General features: G+C 24.7%; 7 protein-coding genes across 12 annotated transcripts; 3 read left to right on the top strand and 4 right to left on the bottom strand.

Moving 5' to 3' along the window:
• Positions 1-250: 250 nt before the first annotated feature.
• LOC100750133 lies at positions 251-6297 on the bottom strand. Of its 3 annotated transcripts, XM_033324068.1 has the most exons (13): positions 6142-6297; positions 4634-6061; positions 4196-4554; positions 3714-4067; positions 3360-3630; positions 2870-3285; positions 2551-2775; positions 1996-2471; positions 1810-1921; positions 991-1469; positions 780-921; positions 506-601; positions 251-430 (listed from the first exon to the last, which is right to left on the bottom strand). In XM_033324068.1, exons 1-10 carry the CDS (start codon positions 6155-6157, stop codon positions 1314-1316), a joined length of 3813 nt encoding a protein of 1270 aa, XP_033179959.1. In that variant the 5' UTR covers positions 6158-6297; the 3' UTR covers positions 251-430; positions 506-601; positions 780-921; positions 991-1313. The 3 variants fall into 3 exon arrangements, with proteins under 3 accessions (XP_033179959.1, XP_012247942.1, XP_012247943.1); XM_012392519.3 differs by having other exon boundaries at positions 780-1469; XM_012392520.3 differs by lacking the exons at positions 251-430; positions 506-601; positions 780-921; positions 991-1469; positions 1810-1921 and having other exon boundaries at positions 2436-2481.
• A 250-nt stretch (positions 6298-6547) lies between these two features.
• On the bottom strand, positions 6548-9530 carry LOC100744388 (major facilitator superfamily domain-containing protein 12). 2 transcript variants are annotated; one of them, XM_012392522.3, is made up of 9 exons: positions 9234-9530; positions 8640-8966; positions 8361-8568; positions 8073-8284; positions 7632-7991; positions 7399-7549; positions 7181-7299; positions 6743-6868; positions 6548-6651 (listed from the first exon to the last, which is right to left on the bottom strand). In XM_012392522.3, exons 2-8 carry the CDS (start codon positions 8941-8943, stop codon positions 6756-6758), a joined length of 1467 nt encoding a protein of 488 aa, XP_012247945.1. In that variant the 5' UTR covers positions 8944-8966; positions 9234-9530; the 3' UTR covers positions 6548-6651; positions 6743-6755. The 2 variants fall into 2 exon arrangements, with proteins under 2 accessions (XP_012247945.1, XP_012247944.1); XM_012392521.3 differs by lacking the exon at positions 6548-6651 and having other exon boundaries at positions 6687-6868.
• Positions 9531-9798: 268 nt separating this feature from the next.
• LOC105681626 (ribonuclease kappa-B) lies at positions 9799-10784 on the bottom strand. The gene is made up of 2 exons (XM_012392524.3): positions 10561-10784; positions 9799-10230 (listed from the first exon to the last, which is right to left on the bottom strand). The coding sequence occupies exons 1-2, from the start codon at positions 10627-10629 to the stop codon at positions 10006-10008; spliced, it is 294 nt and encodes a 97-aa protein (XP_012247947.1). The 5' UTR covers positions 10630-10784; the 3' UTR covers positions 9799-10005.
• A 313-nt stretch (positions 10785-11097) lies between these two features.
• Positions 11098-13654, top strand: LOC100744272 (pleckstrin homology domain-containing family F member 2). Its single transcript, XM_003494018.4, has 8 exons — positions 11098-11162; positions 11504-11568; positions 11721-11858; positions 11983-12046; positions 12428-12553; positions 12625-12731; positions 12815-13075; positions 13157-13654. The coding sequence occupies exons 1-8, from the start codon at positions 11099-11101 to the stop codon at positions 13184-13186; spliced, it is 855 nt and encodes a 284-aa protein (XP_003494066.2). The 5' UTR covers position 11098; the 3' UTR covers positions 13187-13654.
• A 473-nt stretch (positions 13655-14127) lies between these two features.
• On the top strand, positions 14128-16384 carry LOC100744154 (exosome complex component RRP43). Its single transcript, XM_003494017.4, has 7 exons — positions 14128-14242; positions 14563-14599; positions 14672-14809; positions 15005-15299; positions 15379-15499; positions 15577-15680; positions 15773-16384. The coding sequence occupies exons 1-7, from the start codon at positions 14226-14228 to the stop codon at positions 15895-15897; spliced, it is 837 nt and encodes a 278-aa protein (XP_003494065.1). The 5' UTR covers positions 14128-14225; the 3' UTR covers positions 15898-16384.
• LOC105681625 (caltractin) lies at positions 16107-17073 on the bottom strand. The gene is made up of 2 exons (XM_012392481.3): positions 16804-17073; positions 16107-16723 (listed from the first exon to the last, which is right to left on the bottom strand). Exons 1-2 carry the CDS (start codon positions 16804-16806, stop codon positions 16214-16216), a joined length of 513 nt encoding a protein of 170 aa, XP_012247904.1. The 5' UTR covers positions 16807-17073; the 3' UTR covers positions 16107-16213.
• Positions 17004-23258, top strand: LOC100749892 (reticulocyte-binding protein PFD0110w). 3 transcript variants are annotated; one of them, XM_012392478.3, is made up of 12 exons: positions 17004-17078; positions 17324-17480; positions 17756-18008; positions 18331-18902; positions 19010-19223; positions 19298-19494; positions 19577-19675; positions 19772-22079; positions 22151-22404; positions 22480-22715; positions 22804-23053; positions 23130-23258. In XM_012392478.3, the coding sequence occupies exons 4-12, from the start codon at positions 18381-18383 to the stop codon at positions 23160-23162; spliced, it is 4113 nt and encodes a 1370-aa protein (XP_012247901.1). In that variant the 5' UTR covers positions 17004-17078; positions 17324-17480; positions 17756-18008; positions 18331-18380; the 3' UTR covers positions 23163-23258. The 3 variants fall into 3 exon arrangements, with proteins under 3 accessions (XP_012247901.1, XP_012247899.1, XP_024227305.1); XM_012392476.3 differs by having other exon boundaries at positions 17004-17082; XM_024371537.2 differs by lacking the exon at positions 17324-17480 and having other exon boundaries at positions 17008-17082.
• Positions 23259-23504: the final 246 nt, after the last annotated feature.

Below are 23504 nucleotides of genomic sequence, written 5' to 3'. Positions count from 1 at the left end.
TATCAATCATATAATATAACACTAAATTTACATTTTTATAAATTTGTACACCACGATATTTAATGTAATTTTTTATGATATAGGATCCCATCTGCATTAACTTATGGAGGAGCAGCTGGTTTGGCACTGATTTATTTTACCGATTGGAAAGTAGTAGCTAGATACATACCATTTTATGGAAGCAAATTCGACAACTAAATTGTAAAATATATTTATTGTAATATGTTACTTAATAAATTATAGTATTATATAATTCAATGGATTATTTATTAAATATATGCGTTACTACGCATATGTATCTACAGTACAAATATTTTAGTTGGTATTGACCCTTGATAGATTTGTTTCTCTTTGCTTTTCGTACAATATATTCGCTTCTCTTTCGACTTCCTCCCTATTGCGTGATGAAACATGATTCTTAAACTTAAATCTGTATATAAATATATGTTTATTATATATCTCATTTCTCACTAGTTGACAATACAAACAATATAATTATATTTACCTATAAGCAGCCAGAGATGCTAGAATAGCAGATGAAACAAGAATTGTCTTAGTTTGAATATTTATGCTGAATTTGCCTTTCATCATGAGATGTTTGCTTTAAAATAGGAAGTACTTTTAAAAATTACATTAATAATAAATTAGACAGATTATCTTATTGAGACTAGGAATATGAACTATACTAAATTTGTTATTTTATGTATATTAAAAATAAAAATCAATTATTTATTCTCAATATTATCGTATAAATCTTTTTTGTAATGCAGGAAACCTACCTTATTTAAGTCTTTGTTATTATAATTTTTTTCAGCGTATTGTTTTAATGGTTCATTCCAAATATAATAACCACTAAAAACTCCTAATACAGTGGCCACAATAGCATTAATACGTGTTTGGGAAATTACCATTACTAATTACCTAAGAAATTTATAGTTACTATTGCAATATTAAATATCTTTGATAAAATTATAAAACGCGGAAGATAACCTTTGTTAAACGAAAAGGCATGTAACCACCACAGGCGTCGAATAGGCGGTAGGTACTACTATACAATGTTACATAATTTGAATTTTCTATATTTTTAATGCTGAAAATTTTTGAATTTCTATACAAACATATACGAATATTAAAGAATATATATGATCTTGGCAAATACTGTTGTCATTATGGATTTAGTTTAGTAATATTTAAAAGATTACTTTTCCCAATAAAAAAATTATTTAATAACTTTATTACAAACATCTTTTTAATCAATATTAAAATACACTATCATATACAAATTTTTACAAATATTGTTTTATAATGATCATTCAGATTTTTCCAATAAATTTATAAAATTTGTTATATGTATCTAACTGAGTTTTGAAAATTTCTTGCATTGAAACAGGTAGTGTTCGTGATAATAAAGCAAGTCCATGTTGGTCACACACACTGATTAATTGATTTATACAATTTTGTATAGACATCTAAAATAAAAAGTTGAAGTATATTATATTAATTGTTAACAGGAAATATGGTATTGCTTGCTTAAGAATCCGCTATTCTGAGACTATACCCGAACGTTTATCTGAGCAAATAGAAATTTTAAAAATTGAACAAGAAATGATGTAGGTGAATGGGATGCTGATATCAATATTTAACACATGTATACCAACTACATATCAATGACAACTTAGCATTTCAACAGTATGAATACATAATTCATGGAGATTATTATAGATAGCAAAACGATGTTCGGATGCTTATGCAGTGAGTACGGTATACGATGCTACATTGTTAAATAAAGTATATCATAAAGAAATTTACCTTAATAAAGTTTGGTATTGAACTTTCTGACAATAATTTTAGTAAATCTGCTACTAAATAAGGACTTATTCGAATCATATCTTTCTTTAACTTTACTAAAGAACTAGTAAACCTGTATGCAAAATATAATAGTTTGAAGTACGTTTATGATTTTTTCTGTTAGATAAATAAAAGATTTTTACTTACTTTTCAATATCTATTGCAAGACATTTAAATGTGTGTTCTTCGGACTTATTAATAATAGATTTGGATTTATGTATAAAAATACTTAATATTTGTCTGTACAATATTAACAATAAAGGTATCTTGTCGCTAATTAGATTTGTTCTCATTCTGAGCAGTACATTGCACAATGCTAATGAATCACTAAAAATTAGTATTGTATTTGCTTGCAATGATTTTAAACTAACAATTATACTCATATCAATAATATAACCAGGAAGATACAAATGTTTAGCAGCAACAATATTGTGTATTAGTTTCAACAAAGTTGGCCAAAATTTTTCTAGTATATTTACAGTTTGTATTGTTTGAATTAAGTTATTGATAGCTATTAAGCGTAGCTTATTGCGATCATTGGACATATCTGTTTTTAATATAGCATTCCATATAATACAAATATTTTCTAGATTATTTTCTTGTTTACCTAAAAGTGTTTTAACCTATAACAAACTAAAGTAGTAAATACTTTGTTGATGACAAAATTATGCTATATAATATGTATAAAATTATTGAACATACCAACTGATCGTGTAATTCTTCGGTAAATTCAGAAAGTTCATTCAGTTCACTTGATGCTAATAATGGTGTAAGTACATCTATACATGGGTATTTAAATAATGCATACCAAATTGCTCTTATAGTTTGATTTGTAACATGAAATACTTTTTTATTATGTAAAATAACAACCATAAGTTGTAGACCATCTTGCAATAATTCATTTGTAATCTCATTATTTGTATTATTCTGTTAAATAAATACTTTATTTTTATATGATGTAATTTTATTTTAAATTTATCACAAATATGTTTTGTTTATATTTATGTACATTTATATTTACCACAAATATGTCTTCAATTGTTGATTCTGTAACATCCTTTAATTTTTCATCAATGTTTTCATCTTTAATACCAATTCTTAATAGCAGATTTAATATTTTCATGTCATATGAATTTTTCATTTCAAAGGATAGAGTTTCCATTGCAATCCTGATTAATTTTTTTTCCGCCTTTTTAATTATTATTTTTTGGTCAACATTTAATTTTGATTTAACGCGTTCCATAGATTCTAATAAGAAAAACATATTTTCCTTGGAATTAGTGGAACATTTTATAAATTTGTTTAAACTTTTATATGAACAATTCTTGAGAAACAGTTCCAATGATTTTTTGAATGTTTTGTTTTGTGGTAGTAATTGTAGCAACAAAAAAGGATCTATATATTGAAATATATCAATATTAGGCTTTTCCAAGAGATCTAAAAACAAAACAGTTTTTCATACATTATTCACTTTTGATTAGATATCTTATCTGTATAATCATGAAATGTACCTGAAAACATTATATTGCATAAAAAGACTATTTCATTACTTTGATTACATTCCATTCTAACAGCAAATATGAACATAAGTGTTATAATTTTTAAATTAGTATCTAAAAATATTAGTGGTAGATGAAGTAATATTTCTAAATATACTTTAATTTTATGTAAAAGTATATTTTGCATTTGTACCCATTTGTTTACTAGCAATTCTTCCTTTAAAGACATTAATACATCATTTATTTTTTCACATTCAACAATTTCAGCTTCAAGTAGCAATTCCTAAAAGGATAAAAAAATTTTGTCCAATTATTTAATTAATTTTATATAATATATTTGAATATCAATAAAAAATGTATACTCACTGCATCAAGATATTTACTAATAGATTTTGTTATACCTTCTGTTGCTAAATATCCAATTTGTGTAAAAACACCAGTTAATATGAATATCATTAATCTTTTATTTTCTTTTAAATCATTTTTATGTAGTACTTTCACCCATTCATTAAAATTATCTGTATTAGAAACCATGTCTGCTAATAATAAATGTGTTAATTTTAACACTTGTTCATTACTTAAAGATGGTATTATTTCTGTATCAAATTTTAATATTAAACCCCAACAACATTCTATACCACCTATCAAACTCTTGAGTATCATAGGAGATTCAGTTAATGTATTTTGAGACATCTTAACTTGTTGTAAAATGAGTTTGTTCTGAAATTTTATGTAAATATAATTTTCATACATTTCTAATATACAATATGATGAAAAATAAACAAACAAATAAATATTAATTTGATAAAAATAATAAAAGAAGTAATGATAAAATTTTGATAACATACCATATTATTTTTACAATCTTCATTACCAAATTTTTTAATTTTTTTGATCAGTTGATGCCACTGAGTCTCAGATATTGGTAATAACAAATTTTCTGAAATAGTATTTGGCACATAGTATTTTAGAGCTCTTTGTGTTTCATTCCATGAGAATATTGCAGTTAATAATATTACAACTTCTTCATCCTGATTTGAACTCAATGTTTTAACCAGTAAAAGTGATAGAATATTTCTTACATCATCAAAAGTATTTACAAATTTTGTGTAGGAAGTAGATGTTCTACTATATTCAAAAATGCATATACCATCTAACAGTGTAATGAGTAATTCAACTATAGCACGTAATATTAAAACATTTCCACCTATAATAGAAAATATTTAAAATATCATATATAAGAAGATACTAAAATATATAAAAATCAATGATGGTTCCATTCTTACTAGTATTATTAGATCCCAACATTTGTAAACAATCAGTCTTTAAATGGTATGTCAGTGTTCTTAACATAACTACACTTTGTGAATTTGTTACATTATTTACAGCTTTCATTAACTTCTCTTTGAATTCACTTGGAAAACATATACTACTTCCTGATGATATATGATGTGATACATGAGACAAACTATCTTTTAATGCTATTAATATTGCTGAAATTAATTTTTCTTCTTCCCTTAAGTGTATAAAAGCATCCAAAATAGAAATCATTAAATGTTTGTATTCCAATACTGATTTTTCTATAAACATTTTTCTTAGTATATCTTTAACTTTTCTTTCAATTATGAGAGGATTAAAATAACAAAATTGTATTAAGAGATTGTAATCTGCATTACTCATGCTTTTACTTATTAAAATATCATTAATTATATTTTGACAATAATCAAATAATGTGATTTCATGTACTTTATTATCAAAATTAAAAGTTATGTCATTTAAACATTTTAAAAAAGTATTCAAAACTTCTCTTTTATGTGTCCCAGAACATTCTACTAATTTTCTTAATATTATATCTAATGTAACAGTGTCTGATTTGAAAGTAATTACTGCAACACGGAAGAGAAAAGTAAATGTCATTAAATTACTTTGGAAATCTTTTGTCTTTGCATGTCCTGTCAAAATAGATAGTAAGTTTTTAAATTGTGTTATATCTTCATCTTTTAGAAATTCTCCACTTTGAGTATGTTTTTTACCAAATATTAATTGTTGAATACATTTATGTGTTATTGCACCTAATCTATTGGTATTATCAGTACAGTCGTGGTCAATTATAACACACAAAGGATATAAGATATCATGTATAAACATGATTCTCAAACTATCTTTTGTAATAAAAGCAGATTTATAAATTTGTATTATATTTTCTACGACATTAATTACTGTATTATATGCTGTCAGTATCAATCCATTGCTTTTGTTAATTAATGAAATCTTTATTCCTTCTGTTGATTTTTCTCCAATGTTAAAGGTGTGTTTAAAAACACTATTTACACATTCTAATAAGGACTTTGTTAAAAGTCCTAAATCTTTTGGCTTATTAATAAAATATTGTGCAATCCTGTTATTAGAAGTTAATAATCGACAGCATTCGAAAACATCCTCACGTATATGTTTTACATCTTTTTGAAATGTTTCAACGAATAATTTTATCAATAATTTTATTACATCACTTTTAATATCCAAATATTCGGTTTTCAAACAATTTTTTAATGAATCCCAAGTTTCTTGGTCCATGGGACACATATTACAAAGCCATTGCAGAATAAGATCTTCTTTATGTATTATTGGTATATCAATGGCACAGAATGCATTTTCTGCTAATTTTAAACGTTTGGGTAAAGGTTCTTCGTCTGAATTTAGACGTCTTAATAATTCTGTCAAATAAAAAAATATATATGTAATTATGTCTTACTAAATTTTAAAAGGTTAGAATCCTACTCACGTGGTTACTTACCTACTGATAAAGACATTTCAAATATATTTACGTACTATATTGATACATTCAATTAACACATTTTAACATATTTTAACACATTTTTCAATATTTTGTACAAACGAGTTATTTTAATACATTATATACACAATTAACATGTTACAATTTTCACTTGCGTTTTTTTGTTGTAATGTCTGCCACCTTTAAAATAGTGGAAGTAACCGGCCATCTTATGGCGGCCGGAGTATGAAACATAACCCAAATCTAATCCAATACTCACGATTCAAAATCCCGCCACAAAATGCTCGCCACCCACATGCATTGTATACAACCAGCGACTCACTGGAGTAATCATCGATAGAAGTCAATATGGCGTCATTATTACTTACCTGTAAAATATGCTGAAAATGCTTGATTTTTACATACGCGTAACTTTTCAACCAGTGGATTCCTGCATATTTGGATTTTTCTCGTCAAATTCTGTCAGAATATATACGGAAGGATCAATAATTTTTGAGCCTCCATAGAAAACTACAGCCAGATATTTAAATAAATATTTACACAAGTAATATATAAAGTATATATTTAGGATTTAACATCAAATGAACAAAATTTTAATTACTATCTTTTTTATACTATGTAACATTTTCTTGACTTATTGAATTGTCAGGTTCATTTTCTATTGTTTCTGTAGTAATAAATATATTATCATGTTCTATAGTTTGTTCACAGTGTAATGTATTATATACTGAAATAATTTATATTAATATTATATCATTATTATAATTAATTTAATAGATAATTTAAGATATTCTTCCAAATGGCATAGGTGACTAAACAAGATGTAATTTAATGAGTATCATGAGAAAAGATTATGCAGTATCTAATAATAACAAAAATTTATTATACATATAAATCTGTTTCTTCAGAATGCATAATTTGTTAAAATTTTGATTTCATAATTTTCCATAACATTTCTCTATGATACCTATCAAATTTCATCTGAATTAACTACCAGTGCCTTTCAGAAATACAGTTATGATTTATTATAAATGTATACCTGTACTGTGATGAAATGGTTTTATACATAATATCATTAATAAGCCAACCATTGCAGATGTAGCACAAACATAAACTAAAACACTTTTATAGTAATTTTTACAATCAATCCAAGAGCTTCTGAAAACATAAAAAAGAGAATTGCTTATTTTTGTTTATTTTTTAAAAATTTACTTTTATCGTCATTTAAATAATTAGTATTTTAAGCTATATACTAACAAATATTGAATAAGCATAACTGCTAATCCATTGCAAAGTTTGTCTGTAAAACTCATAATTCCATATACAAATGCACCACTATTTACATTTTGTCCAATAAAATCTGCAGTAACACCAAGACTAGTCACCAACATAATAGAGCCCGCAGATCCTATAATAAAACAAATTAGTATTTGGATATATTTCATTTATATTTAATTTTAAGGACTTTAAAAAAAATTATGTAATATTACCTAATATTAAGGAAACTGGATAGATTTGATATTTTGTGTATGTTAAGCCAGTACCTAATTGTATCCAAATACAAGCAAATACACCTAACAAAACTCCAAAACAATATGAAACTTTTCGACCCAGTTTTGTATTCAATTTTTCTATAATTAAGGACATCACAAAACTACTCAAATACATTATTAAAGGAATTGTAGCCAAAGATGTAGCTGGCATATTTAACGATTTGTGTAAATACAAAGGAATATAAATTTGTGATAAGTTTACAAACAAACGAGTAGGCATATATATACAAGCTACTTGATATAATTGAACATCTTTTAATAGTACTAATACTGTTCTTGAATTTCTATTCAACGAACCTAAAATAAATGTGATAAAACAGATATTATAATAAACAAAATTTTTAATCACAGAGTAAGTAAATATAAAAATAATTTTACCATCAGAATTATTAACAAAGTTTTCTTTGACAAAGGTATGAAATAAAATAGACGTTACAGCTCCTACTCCAATTCCAATAAATACAACTTCCTGGAATTTCTTTGCATCATCGGGCCCAATTTGGGAATTGGAAGCATTAGTATCTGTTACATGTAATACTGCCCATGTAATACAGTAAACAAAAATATTTGATAGAACAGTAAAGCTGTATCTAAATAAAGTTGTAATAAATATTTAGGGTTATAATTCAACTTTAAATATCTCCCTTCCAATAATTAAAGACATACCTGATCGCTATGAGTTCTGTTCTTTCATATTCAGAAGGTGTGAGTTCTGGAACTAGGGACAAATGAGATATTTGTACAGCAGCCCACCCAAACTGAAAGATTATCACAAATGCTGCATAATAGATTAATTGAGCCCACTCATGAGAAGTTTCACAACCAATACAACGTGAAAATATAAAAGGAAATGCAAATAATATGCATAAGGTACCTAAAATAAATTGTTTGAAAAAATTACATGATATAATAAATAACATATAAGGAAATAATAATGATATATACCTATTAAATGCCATGTTTTTCTCCTCCCATATTTACATAATCCAAAGTTATCATCCTTATCAGAATGAAAACCAACAAAAGGAGTAGCCAAAGCATCTGCTACTTGACCAATGAGTAAAATTATTCCAGCTGAGATTGAATTAAATCCCAATACCAAATGAAAAAAAACTAATAAATATGTAAACCACATAGAAGCACAAATATCATTCAAAACATGTCCTATTCCATATAAAAGTTTCCGAGAAAAAGGAAGACGTTGTATTATTTCACTATAGTCATCAGTTACAATTTGTTCATTTTCCATTGTATTTAATGCAGTGTAATACTCTACAATGGAATACAAATCAGTTTAATGATTTATATGATATATTTTAATATTTGATATATTAATAATGATACAAAGCAATTGAAATTTAAATTTTTAAGCAATTAAAATTTATTAAAACATTCTGGTACATAATGGTAATCAGATGGAATGATTTTTTACGTTCAAAAACATTTTAGTTTTACTTTGCTTATTACAAAATATTTTATTTGCAATGTATAATACGAGATAATTAAAATGACTTAAATTTTATAGTTATTATACATAACCTATCACTTATTGTTGATAGTGTTACAATTCTACATGCACAATTCATGTAATTTTGACCTTCTTTCTAGATAATAATATAGTAAATATTAAAAAGCATGTTTTAAGATTTTACATGTTACGACAATTCAAAATTTGAAACCTCTCTCTTTATTTCGGCATATATTAAATTTGAACACAGTATAAACGTAATCGAAAATGACTCATTGTCGATAATGAATGTATTGTTTTTCGTAAATATTATACGTAGCAATTACATATTTACAAAATCTTTAAAATTAAAATAATGGTATCAAATTCAATCTTTTTTTAATATTCAAAATAAAATAAATTCTTTAAAATTGTTGTGTTGCATAAACATGAAATTTTACTATATCAGTTGTAAATTGCTGTTGATTCCAGCAATTATGTTCATTAATTTAACGCAGTTAAAGATTTCTAATACTACTAATAAATAAGAGAAAAAGAGAAATACATATTTCACATTATGATGAAAAATAAGTTCAACAATAATTTTTTGGTATATTTTCATATATATACATACATAATATGAAATAATCTATATTCTTCTATTTTACACACTTATATTGTAGTATAATTTATTATATGTTCTTTAAATAAACACAAATTCTTAATATTAGAATGCAATCAAAAAATCTGTTATTGAAATTTGTATTTAGCATATTCCTAAATTCCTGTTTATATTTATAATGTATCACTATACTATATACTTATATGTACTTTTATTTATTGTATTCACATGCTAATAATATTTTAAACGCTTAAAGATGATCTAGAATTTATATAAAATTGATGTCCAGAAAATAAGAATGTAAGGACATAGATACAAGCTGCAATCCAACAATTATATGCATTTTGTTTATAACCCCTCTCTGCTACAGCATAAAAATCTGTAGGTTTATTAAAAGTCTGTTCTCCCAACGGAAGGTCTTCTATTAAAGCTACACTGTTGTAGTAAAAGAATATTCCCATCAGGAGCTGAAAAATAAATGAATTTTCTTCCAGATTACAATTTTTGAAAAATGTACAATAATATTTGCTTTATATATATGAATAAATAACATGAAATAAAAGAATATACTGATTAATTCAATGAATCCTATAATTACTAAAAGACTGATTACAAATAAAAGATAACTAATTTGTTTTCCCCAAATAATAAAATTCAAATAAACAAGGAGAAATAACATCTGAATATATAAAATATATAAAATGTATTTTTTTGCAATTTTTTATACATGATGCACAATTATTTATTTTAAAATTTCTCAATACATTTAAAGTTATTAGGTTAAAGAAGTGACTTACTAATTGGAATATACCCCAAGTAGATAATATCAGGCCACATAGGGCATACTTAGGTCCACATATCTTCATTTTTTTTTGTCAAAGTTATCTTCTATTACTTTCGTATAAAATAATCTAAATAGAAGTCTACCACTACTTGTAATTTGCTAGTTTGCTACACCCTTAATAATCATATGATTTTTATTGACCAGTAATATTAGATATCGATATCTCGAAAGGGTATATCCGGTATTTGAAAATCTGTGATACATACATATTGGTTAGAATAATGTATACTGTTATTCTATTAACATTTGCTTATTAATTAAATAGAACTGGAAAATTTAAAGTGAAAATAAATACAAAATTATATAATATGTGTATCATTTGTATTTTATGATAGACAATATTTATTTAAAAATCATAAATCTTATATTATTTTAAATATTACATATTTAAGCGACATAACAAAGATTTTCTTATATGATTCTTTAAATACATTAATTGTTCTTATAATATTTCAAATATTATCCACTGTTAATACTGACAAATATTAAACATGTTCATGATTCATACTTCCTTGTTGTCAGCCCTGATTCATAGGACCATGGTTGACCGATTGGGTTAGTTTGTATTTCATTTATTATCAATTAATTAATGTTATATTCTGTATGCAAAGTTTAATTTATTTTTATTATATAACTTTAATATATAGAATATTTACTTCGATTATTAAATTAGAAAATTCATAATCTACTTATTCTATGATTTTTGAAATTGCTTCGGGTAACGGTGTAATTTAGTAGTTTGTGATTTTGACAGTTGAACACGTAATATATAAAACGTATTACAGAAATGATTAATCTTTTAGTGAATTATATTTGTTGCCGCATATTATGGGTTTTACTAAAATCTTTACCTGAAAGTAACTAAAGGTTATTTATTTATATATGGTTTATTGCAGTAAATAGCGAGGCTAATGCCAGGCGTATTGCTATGGTCGAAAACTGCTTTGGCAGTTCTGGCCAGGTAAGATTGATATTAAAAATCTTAATTTTTCTTATGTTATGCCTTATATTTCCGAAGAACACAACTAAGCAATATAATTTGACATATGTGGCATTGTTCAAAGCACAAAGATGTTATCTATTAAGTTTACATTAATCTATTACATATTTCAGCCACTTGCAGTACCTGGAAGAGTTTTAGTTGGAGAAGGTGTATTAACCAAAATGTGTAGAAAAAAGCCTAAGCCTAGGCAATTCTTTTTATTTAATGATATATTGGTTTATGGAAACATTGTAATGAACAAGAAAAAGGTAAACATGTATGAATATTAATAATTATACTAAATATAGTTTTAACTTATTTATTAAAATATAATAGTTTAAAACAATATATTAATTTATTAGAGATATTAAGAAGATTTATATATGTTAACAGTACAACAAACAACATATTATACCACTTGAGGAAGTCAAACTTGAATCTTTAGCTGATGATGGTCGTAAGTTATATTTTCCATCCATTTATTAAATTATGTTTTGTACTTAATTACAAATCAGTTTGTAGTTAGATTTTAATTTTCTATTATATAGAAAATATCTTAAATATTCTAGAAGTTTCAAGAATCTATATTATACAAAATAAAAATAACATTAACAGAGTTTGTTGTTAACTAAATATGATTTATACTATACATATTTATGAAATATTTTGTTTTATTTCTACAAAAAGTTCTTTGTTTTCTGTTAGATTACCATTTATAATAATGTTAGGACTAATTTTTGGATTATTAATTTGTTGTGTATCAAGTACAGACACCATTGAAAAATATATATATATATAGTTATATAAAAGCAATATATTAGTTTATTATTATTTATAGAATATCGCAATGGCTGGCTCATAAAGACAGTAACAAAGTCATTTGCTGTTTATGCTGCCACTCCAACAGAGAAACAAGAATGGATGGCTCATATTACAAAATGTATTGAAGACTTATTAAGAAAAAGTAAGTAATTATTATTATGATAATTTATTTATTTATGTAATATGTAATATGTACCTGTATTCTTTTAATAGGTGGTAAGAAACCAGTTGAAGTTCATGCAGCTGTTTGGGTTCCAGATAACGAAGCTACAATTTGTATGCATTGTAATAAGACACAATTTACAGTTTTAAATAGACGGGTATTCATACATTAATTGTGTTTCCAAACCATTAAATATATTATATTCTCTAAATATTTATATTGTTAATAAATCATTTTCAGCATCATTGTAGGCAATGTGGAGCTGTTGTATGTGGGCCTTGCAGCAATAAGAAGTTATTATTGCCTGGACAAGGAAACGGAAAAGCAGTTAGAGTTTGTTTACAATGTTATGATGCAGCTAGTAAAGTAAAAGCATCATCTCCTTCTGCTGTTGATAACCTAAATAACAAAGATCAACAACGTAATTCTGTAGATAGTTCAGGAGGTGATAGTTCTGGTGATGATGATGATGGAAATAAAGAAGAAAATCATGATCATGAGGTAAGTGACTTTAAAAGTACTGATAATGAATAAATTCAATAAATTTTCAATGATTTTATTATACATTTTATTTTCTTACAGCCTAAATTTTATTCTACACTTGCCCGATGAAGTTAACTACATCACATTACTATGAACAGCAATAAAACAGGAACATTATTCAGAACTATATTTTTAAAAGTTAATAACATTAAATTGTCAATAATATTACAACTAATAGTAATTTAAAGTTTGTTGAAATTACTCTTAAATTATATTTATACAAAAAACATGTCTGTGTGTATAAAGAATTCAAATAATTTTATATTAAATTTAAAAAATTTATATCTTTGATATATATATGTAATTTACGTGAATGACTTCGGAGGTATCTTCGACATTAAAAGTTATATAGTTACACAGGCATTTAAAGATAGAGAAGACTATTTTTTTAACTCTGTATTTTATAAAATTTTAACCATTTATACTTGTATTATCTTGTTATATTGTACTATTTTGCTATTTACTCTCAGTAGATTCTAATTTCCGTTAATATAATATTTTAAGAATATATGCCACATTGTGCCTTTCTAAATAGAACACTTGTCTTTTCTATTGTTTGTAAGCAATTGATACTAATCTAATGTTAATTTCAAAAAGAAAAAGTACATTATAATAAATTTTTAAATGTATAAAACTAAAACTATTCGGTTGTGTGTTTATATTATAAGATTAAATGGAATCTTTACGAAATATCATATATTTGCAACAAATAAAATTTAATAACATAATTCAGATGAATTTCCTCAGTTAATCTTCTCTTTGAAATTTAAATTAATATAGAGAGCGTCTGTCCATGTATTGTCAAATAAATAGAAACAAATTAAAAATTCAAATACTTTCTGTCATAAGATTAAAATAAAGCTATAGCATATTTATTTTATCAGAATTTTAATTTTTAAGAAACAATGTCAATATAATTATTTATTAAATATGACAAACTTGACAACTCCCTCTCTAAATGTTTATCGTTTTTTATTTTAGTTCTCACTTATATTTTGTAAAAAACCCATTTTATATATATATATAACATATTTTATATATGTATAATGTAACTGAGTTTTTCAATTAATACAAGAAGAACTGTAACTTAGTAGTTAAAATTGAAGTAATGGATTCACAATATAAGTTGGTATTTTCTATCAGTTACATTATATTACATGATTTTTTATTAATTTAATATGTATACTTAAAATAAATTTTCATATAACAAATGCATTATAAAATATAAAATTTTAAATTTGTATATATTGAGTAATTAGTCTTTTAAATACATTATTCAGTTTAACATAACCTTTTTACTTCCATTTCTAAATAATATCGCATTGTATGGAGATAAATTTATATCGTCGTAAGCTAATATAGCACAATATATTATTAACTATGTTTTAAACATACTTTTAACAGTTTTTTCTTTGCAATAAAATTTAATTAAACATAAATTACAGAATTATACATCCTGTGAAATATTTACAAGACCATTTGGTATGTATATAGTTATACATTAATATTGTAAATTACACTTAAATTACTATTTTAATTTTTTTATTTTTTAAGGCACAAGATATCCGACCAGATGGTAGGCAGTTTTTATCTTTTCGCCCAATAAGTGTAAATATATCATCAATTACTCATGCCGATAGCTCAGCCATATTCAAAATTGGTAACACAACAGTTGTATGTGGTATTAAAGCAGTAAGTAACATCCACTGGATATTTTTGTTTATATTCTATTTGTTTGTACTAATAGAAATGAATATTAGGAATATAAAATTGAAAGGAAAAAAATAATATAAAAATTTTAATTTTTTATAGTAATAATTTACTATTTTTATATGTGAATATATAGATATGTATCATAATTCCTATTACAATAAAATACAATTATAGGAGTTAGCAGCACCTAAAGCAGAATCTCCGGAGTGTGGTTACATTGTGCCAAATATTGAACTTCCTCCATTATGTTCTCCTAAATTTCGGCCAGGCCCACCAAGTGACCAAGCACAAGTCATTACAAAATTAGTAGAAAATATTTTAAGAAATTCAGCAGCTATTGATTTAAAAGATCTTTGTGTCTATAAGGGTAAACTAGTATGGGTCTTATACTGTGACCTTGTATGTATTAACTATGATGGTTCAATAATTGATGCTTGCATTGGAGCATTGACTGCTACACTTAGTACTTGTAAGTTTTAAATAATTTAAAATAATATGGTTCAAATATACTTAACTATATACCTTCAATATATACATTTTTTTTATAGTAACCTTACCTGAAACACTTTATAATGTAGAAACTGGAAGAGTATCTGTAAATTCCACAAAAAGAATAAGGTTCCTGGTTAAAGCATTACCAGTTTCTATAACTTTTGCAATATTTAATGAGTAAGTTATATTTAATTTGAAATCCAACGTTAGAATAGTTAACAAATAAAATTATGAATTCATATTAATATTTTTAGTCAATTATTGGTTGCCGATCCTACCGATGATGAAGAAAGTTTATGTTTAGGAAGATTGACAATTGTAATGAATGAAGAAAAGATTTGTTGCATACACAAACCTGGTATAAATTTATTTGCTATTTAAAGAAGTAAATTTAAGCATATTGTGTTTATTATTGAAGCTAATATAACATACTATACATTCTTTATTTAGGTGGAATCCCAATTTCACAAGATTTATTTTCAAAAAGTTTAAGTAAATGTAAGAAAAGAGCAGAGTTGATAAGGTCATTAATTGATGCTGCTATATCAACAATCAAACAAGAAACTTTTAAATAAATGAAAAGTTGTACAAAATTTTGAAGTATATAATAATAAAGTAATAAGTAAATAATAATAAAACTTTTTATAATTATTTTGTACTGTTTATGAACAAAATATTTAATATTTTTCCAATGTCTCTAAGTTAATATCAGTGTATACTATTATATACTATTAACTATTATTTATATTTAGTATTGTGTATCATTATATAAAATAAAGTTAGCTTTTAAATCGAAATAATTGATAATAGTAATGTCTTACACAAGTCACACAAGCAACTTGCAGACAAAAGCAATCTTTACAGAATAATTCAAAAATAAATAATGAAATGCTAATACAAACTAGTTTTCTTCATAATACGTAAAAACTCTTCTTGAGAAACTTCTCCGTCCCCATCTTTATCTGCCTCATCAATCATTTCTTGCAGCTCTTCATCTGTAAGATTTTCTCCTAATTCTCGAGCAACTCTTTTTAAATTTTTAAAAGTTATTTTTCCTGTATTGTCATCATCAAAAAGACGGAATGCTTTTAAAACTTCTTCTTTTGTGTCCTTTTCTAACATTTTTGTAGACATTAAATTTAAAAATTCTTCAAATGATAATGTGCCAAGACCATCTGGATCAACATCAGCTATAAGTTTTTTTATCTCTTCTTTTTTTGGTTCAAATCCAAGAGCTCTAATAGCCACTTTAAGTTCTTTGGTAGCTATTCTTCCAGTGCCATCTGGATCAAATAAGTCAAATGCTTCTTTTATATCATCTTTTTGTTCAGCAGTCAATTCCATTTTTGGTACACCTCTTTTTCTAGTTCCAATTGTAGTTTGTCTTCTAGAAGTAGAAGCCTAAAGTAAAATCAGAAACATATATAGAATTTTCAAGAACATAAAAGGTAATAAAATAAATGATAAAATGAGATACATACCATATTTAACTAATTAATTGGAGAGTACAAAAATATAGCTAATATTTTTATATTTCATAAAAATCAGTTACTTTTTATATAATCATCAATTATCTTTAAATTCATTTTTGTCAATTTTGTTACATATTGAAAAACATTTTAGGAAAATTAAAATTCTTAAAACTAATATTTACGATTTTTTATTTGTGTTGATTTAACGGGATTATTAAATCAAAAGGATCGAAGTTCAACCATTTGAAGGTTTATTTTATGGAATAAACAACAGAGAGCGTGACGTATGTATGTATATATTTAAAGTAAATGTACTTGAGTAATATATTATTTATTCAATATTTCTGGCTTATTTATGTAAAAAAATATGTTATATATTTTAAAGTTTAAAGTATTTTAGTGCAAGGACCGTTAGTAGAAATTAATTGTAATAAATACTCATTATTTTGTATTGTATATTAGATTATGCAACTTCAAATTTTCCTATGGTAACACTGTATGATATAAGAACATTGTACGTTATATCTAGCAATTGCAAAAGTATATTTTGTACACAAAATGTATGAACCAGTGGTTTTAAAAAAAAAACAACCACAAACTATCGCTAGAACTCCGGCTGGTAAAGCATTTATAATTACAACTTTAATAAAAATTCTTATCCCTACTGCATTCTTCTATGTACTTGGGTGAATATTCCTTATAATTTTACAATAATTAACTATTATTTATGTATTATGTATTACAATTCTTTTACAAGTTTGAAATATTGCATATAAAAGTTAAACTGAGAGTGAAATAATATATTATATGAATTATAAACATTTAATTTATGAAACAGACGATATATTTAACCTTATCATGTATTGTTGAAACAATTATGAAATCAACAAGTTTTGGTGAAATAGTGAATATTATAATTCTTAAATATATAATATTTAACGTTTAACATATTATATTACAGTGAATCTGTGCAAAATAGAAAAAAACTTATTGTTGAACTTGAAGAAAATTATCGTAATAGAAAAAAGACTTTATATGACGAATTTAAGGAAACACAGGAGTTCTGGAATGAACCAATATATAGCAATATTGTTTCGCATGTACTTACGAAAGAAACATACAAATTATTAGATATTGACAACTTTGAGTCACCTTTAGAAGAAGATAAAGCCAATAATTAATTGGTTTGTACATCAAGACATTTTATTAAAAAAGTAATTCTATTTTAATGTAATAATAATTTGTGAACTTTATACTATGGAGATAGATAACATTTAAAAAGAAATAATATGAAAATACATCTCTTATGTATAGATATCAAATACTTTCATTTTATAATATTTAAATAATGTAATATTCAATAAAATAAATTATTTAATCTATAAGATATGTTGAAATATTATTTAGAGATTGTTATTTTTTTGTAATGTTTTCTACCTTTTAATATTTGGTATAAAAAATATACTTATACACAAAATATTAATATAATATTAAATATAATATAATATTTATATTTACTACATATATTTATTACAGTATACCTAAGAAAATAGAATTTCTTATATATCATTTTTGAGAAACATAAAATGAATGAACAGCTTGAAAAAAATAAACTTTTATATGATATATCTGTTTTGAATGAAGATGACAGTATATTAGATTTTAAAAGCCCAGAACAATCTCCTAAAGCAAATCCAACTGAATTCAGTCATTGCGACTTACATAAAAAAAAAAAAACAGCTGTAAAATTTAAGAATTTTGTTAAAAATCACAAAGGAGAAAAGTATAGACAACAGCCTGAGAGAAAAAGAAGTTCACAACAGCCTTCGATAGAATCATCATTTTTTAAACCTAAAACTAACTGCGATGATTCCTCTACTGATGTAAAAGTAGCTCTTGTATGTCCTTTATGTTTTAAAACATTTAAAGATCTCAACTCTCGTTCATTACATATGAAGATTTGTGCATTCAAGAATAATATTACCACGAAAAAATTATTAGATGCCATTGAACTTCAAAAGCGACAGGAGAATGAAAGAAAATCATTAGGTTTGCTTGTTGCACCTGTAGTACAAGATAAAAAGAAACCAACTCCATCATGTAGAAAAGTATGTAATTTTTAATATTAATTATAATTATGAAAAGATTTCTTAAATACTTAAAATAATTTTCATCTATACTTTTTCTTTTATGAAATATTTACAAATTTATATAGAATTTATGTGAAGAAACTGATCTTCAACTTGCATTAGCATTATCAAAATCTCTTCAGGAAGCAGAAGAATTAGATAAAATTAATGAAATTGAAAGTTTACCTAAAATATTAAATCAATTTGTACCAGAAATAGATAAATCAGTTTACGAAGGGCAGTTGGAAAAATTTGGATTCGCAAACAGTAAACCCCCATCATTAATAAAAAATAGAAAGAGTATGTTAAATTAAAATGTACATTTTTCTTTTAAATAAAGTTAAACTAATAGCTTTAATATTTTTTCCTAATAGGAAAGAATAATGAAAGAACTTTACTTCAAACACGTTCTCAAGAAGAGAGAAATCATATTTTAACTGAAAAAATTTCAGAAATTCTAATGGGAAATGAACCAGTTACTCAAAATGAAAATGAAGCAATTAAGTGTAATCGTATGATTGAAAAAAAAAATAATCTAAAAAGTCATTCTCTTCAGGAATTTTGTAATAAGGTATGAATACTGCTTGATTATATTTTTACAATTTATGCATTTACTTTTTATTATATTATATTTTCTTTCTATCGTTCAAAAGGATGAAAAATTATGGAATAAAGCTAAACTATCTTCAGATCAAAAGTGTTTTTACGTATCAAGTTTATCAAATTATATAACTCCAGGAAGAAAACAAGTAGTAAGTAAGATAAATAATAAATCTGTTAATATTATAAATTACATTTTTATAAATATTTTTACGATATTACAAACCATACTAATATTGTATTTATAGAAAGAAGAAACGATTTTAGATTTTGCAAATACATGCAACATCTATGATATGGAATCAAGTCAGTACCAAACAAAGCTCTGCAATTATAGTAAAAAAATACATGAAATACCGCATACAGAAGCATGTTTTGTAAATGAAAAATGCGAAAATTATCAAAATATACAGTTTACTGATACCATAATAACAAACTGGAGTAATGCATTAAATGATAGTTCTGCAAGTGATATAATAATATTCGTTAACAACGATAAATATATTTGGGCACATAAATTAGTTCTCTATGTACAGTGTTCAAATATACTACTTGATGTAACACCTAATGATACTTTATTTTTTACTAAAATTAAGGAAAAAATTTCTTGGGGAAATATATCTTATAATATTGCTTTAGCATTTTTGGAATTTATTTATTGTGGAATTATAAAAAAATATTTAGATGTTTTGGATGATTTAGCAAGTTTTCCATTTTTAAGAAATCTAGCAAGGAAATATAAAGTAACAAAATTATTTGTTTTCCTAGAAAAGAAAGAAGTTGAAATTAAACAAATGAAAAGTCAAATGCATAATAAACAGGACCAAGAACTAATTTCTAAGGAGAAAGATAACTTGGAATTAACTAATAATAATATACAAAATGTATTCTATGACATTAAAGATTCCAAATTGGATGATGATAAAGAATTAAATAAGTGTCACTTAGATAAGTACATAAATAAACCAGATTTTGTTGAAATAGAATTGAGAAAAGATACGTATACAGATAAATTATTGCAAGAAGAAATTAACTGTTTAAGTGATACAAATACTATTCGAAATACTAATACATCTCCTGATTTATTTGATGATATCAATAATATAACACAGAGTGAAGTAATAAAGAATAAAACAAAATATGTTAATGAAGTCGTAAATAGTAAAAAAGCAAAAGATAATGAAAGTTCTAGCTTAATTGGTTCAGTTAATCAAGTAATGATTGATCCTGCTAACATTTCTACATCTGGAAATACAATATTTAAAAGTACTGAACAAGATGTAAATTTATTTTCAGATACAACCTATTTTGCTACACCAAAAAAAGATAGTTCGAATATACTAGAGTTAAAAAGTAACCTTAGTATATTTATTGAGCAAGTTCAAAGAGAAAATGCAAGATCAGACTCTGATATAGATTCTGATGTTTCAGTAATACCAACATGTTCTAAGTTATACAGAAATCCATTCAATATCGGACAAAATGATTCTCTCAAGGACACTATTATAAAAGAAACATTTAATGCAAAAAGCGATATTTTAAGTATATTTGATTGTAATACAACTTCTAAATCAGGTATCAAAATGTCATATGAAGAAAATAATTCGGATATATGTCATAGTTTTGAGTCAATAGATAGTATAAGTCAATCATCTGAATCTAACATAGAAAAAAGTGCAAAGAGGTGTAAGAATAGTTCAATAAACAAAAGTATAAATAATGCGCACAAGGATCTACAAGATGAAGTAATACATTCCATATCTAAAGAAAATGAAAATGAAAATAATGTATTTTCAGACTCTGATACAGATTCTATTGCAGAAAATGAAATATCTATGTACTCAAGATACAAAAAAGGACATGAAAATAATAGTATAGTAAAATATCGAAATTTTACACAGAAACATATATCAAAAAATAACGTAAAAGCTAATATAACATATGATGAATACCAAGAAAAGAACAATATAGGCAATGATATTTTACTATTAGATATAGACAGAGACTCAAAATTTCAAATAAGTCAGATAAAAAAATGCGATGAGAATGAAGACGAAACTAAAAAAATAATTTCTGATTTTGAAGAGGATAAAAAAATATCTCAGCAAAATCTGTGTAATTTTAACAACGAGTACGTTACATTTGATGAGAATAATTACTTCTGTACAAATGTTGAATCTTTAAATACTCAAAAAGATGTTCTTAAAGACCGAAGATTGAATAATTCTAATAAATTAAGATACAGTAAATCAGAAAGTAATATAGATTTACAAGCAGTTAAAAAAAATTCATTCACATCATTAGAATCAAGTACAAATAAGTATAATTCAGTAGAAACCTCAATATTGGTATGTTCCAGTCCTGAATTAGATTATAATATCTTGGAGATGCATAAATATGAAGAAAACAAGAGAAATACAAGTGGTTCATATTGCAAAAGTTCTGAAGATAATAGTCGTGTTTTTGAGAATGATACTTATTTAGCAAATGCTTACATTGATAATAGTGATGGTAACACTAATACTCCATTGTTTACCAAAAAAGTAAATCAATTAGGTAAACAAATTGTATTCATTGTAATAATTAATAAAAATAATAAATTAACAGTAATAATGATTCTTTTGCAGAAAAATTCAAGAGTAATGGAGGATCATTAAGTACAAAAAAATATAGTAGAAAATTTCAAAGAAAATCACTATCAGAAACAAGTTTACGTATTGATACAAGACATACTAAGAATGATATACCTGAATCTTACAATAATTCTCAATGTATATGTAATTATAAAGAAAAGTTGAAGGCAATTACGTCACCTGAAATTATTCGAGATAGCATCACTCCTCCTCCTAATTATAATGACATGAAAACATCTGAACTTCAGGTTAACGAATTATATTATTCTAATATATTAATATATACATTTATCACACATTTTAATACATTAATTTGATTTCAGATGGAATTAAATAAATATGGATTGAAAATACAGAAACGGAAAAGGGCAGTAAAATTATTAACATACATTTATAACGAATTGCATCCTACAATTAATACTTCAAAGGACACAGAATCTGAATTGACAATAATAAGTAGTGAAGATGATGAACCACCAATGAAAAAAACAAATAATAAAAAGGATGATGTTGATTGTATACATAATTATGAATCTCAATTAACATCCTTCCCCATAAAGTATATTGCATATACCTAATACTGATTTCATTATTTAAATCCTAAAATATTTTCATAAATTAATAGAAATTCCATAATTTTCGAACAGTGCAGATAAACAATTATCAATAAATACAATTGACGAAATAAATCAGTTTGATGAACCTGAATTTACTCCAGTAATTGATAATGCATCAAATATTAAAGACATGTTTTTAAAATTTCTTACTGCTAGAACTGAACTACATAATAAAATTTTGGCTTATGAACCAATATGCATTAATTCTTTGCATTCTATGTTAAAGACAGAAGGTTTCAAATGCAGAATGAGTATCCTTATGGATTTTTTAGATGAACAGGTATCTTTCTATTTTTTTTAAAGAAGATGTGAAATATTGAATTACATTCAATGTAATAAGATTCCAATCTTTTCAGTGTATTACATTTTATGTTCAGGAAACAAAATAGGAAAAGGTAAACTGATTTCTAAGTAAAAAATATACGCGTTTACATATATTAAATGATTGAAATATGTGCATGTATATTAATTATAAATAAATTTATTAAAAATTAAATAGTTACTGTTTTACTAAAAAATAACATTAGTTATTAATATATATTATTGAAATCAAATATCACTGTATATGTTTGCACCTAATAATGCTTATTTCCATATATAAATCGAATTTTATTTGCTTTTTAATTTATTTAATATGTTGTCTTTTTGAAGAATTATGTAAAAATTTATAAAATTGTTAACAATATTTAACTTATTGTTCTACATTATCACATTTTGTACATGATATAATT

This window comes from Bombus impatiens, unplaced genomic scaffold (genome assembly GCF_000188095.3).
Source record: "Bombus impatiens unplaced genomic scaffold, BIMP_2.2 scf_1445, whole genome shotgun sequence".
Taxonomy (NCBI): Eukaryota; Metazoa; Arthropoda; class Insecta; order Hymenoptera; family Apidae; genus Bombus; species Bombus impatiens.
Note: the sequence above shows the minus strand (reverse complement) of the source record. Positions and strands in the feature narration are given on the sequence as shown.

Bases quoted from the DNA above. Each gene is read 5' to 3' on its own strand.
- LOC100744154 (XM_003494017.4), top strand. The intron at 15,300-15,378 runs GTAAGTTTTAAA...TTTTTTTTATAG, and splicing joins GACTGCTACACTTAGTACTT to TAACCTTACCTGAAACACTT. The intron at 15,681-15,772 runs GTATAAATTTAT...TTCTTTATTTAG, and splicing joins TTGTTGCATACACAAACCTG to GTGGAATCCCAATTTCACAA.
- LOC100749892 (XM_012392478.3), top strand. From the start codon at position 18,381: ATGAATGAACAGCTTGAAAAAAATAAACTTTTATATGATATATCTGTT. The intron at 19,676-19,771 runs GTAAGTAAGATA...TTGTATTTATAG, and splicing joins CTCCAGGAAGAAAACAAGTA to AAAGAAGAAACGATTTTAGA. The intron at 23,054-23,129 runs GTATCTTTCTAT...CAATCTTTTCAG, and splicing joins TGGATTTTTTAGATGAACAG to TGTATTACATTTTATGTTCA.
- LOC100744388 (XM_012392522.3), bottom strand. From the start codon at position 8,943: ATGGAAAATGAACAAATTGTAACTGATGACTATAGTGAAATAATACAA. The intron at 8,569-8,639 runs GTATATATCATT...AATTTATTTTAG, and splicing joins AAAAACATGGCATTTAATAG to GTACCTTATGCATATTATTT. The intron at 7,550-7,631 runs GTAATATTACAT...GTTTTATTATAG, and splicing joins TCCAGTTTCCTTAATATTAG to GATCTGCGGGCTCTATTATG.
- LOC100750133 (XM_012392519.3), bottom strand. The intron at 4,555-4,633 runs GTAAGAATGGAA...TTTCTATTATAG, and splicing joins GTTGGGATCTAATAATACTA to GTGGAAATGTTTTAATATTA. The intron at 2,776-2,869 runs GTAAATATAAAT...TTTATTTAACAG, and splicing joins CAATTGAAGACATATTTGTG to AATAATACAAATAATGAGAT.
- LOC105681626 (XM_012392524.3), bottom strand. From the start codon at position 10,629: ATGAAGATATGTGGACCTAAGTATGCCCTATGTGGCCTGATATTATCT. The intron at 10,231-10,560 runs GTAAGTCACTTC...TTTATTTTTCAG, and splicing joins CTTGGGGTATATTCCAATTA to CTCCTGATGGGAATATTCTT.
- LOC100744272 (XM_003494018.4), top strand. From the start codon at position 11,099: ATGTTCATGATTCATACTTCCTTGTTGTCAGCCCTGATTCATAGGACC. The intron at 11,859-11,982 runs GTAAACATGTAT...ATATGTTAACAG, and splicing joins TTGTAATGAACAAGAAAAAG to TACAACAAACAACATATTAT. The intron at 12,554-12,624 runs GTAAGTAATTAT...TTCTTTTAATAG, and splicing joins TGAAGACTTATTAAGAAAAA to GTGGTAAGAAACCAGTTGAA.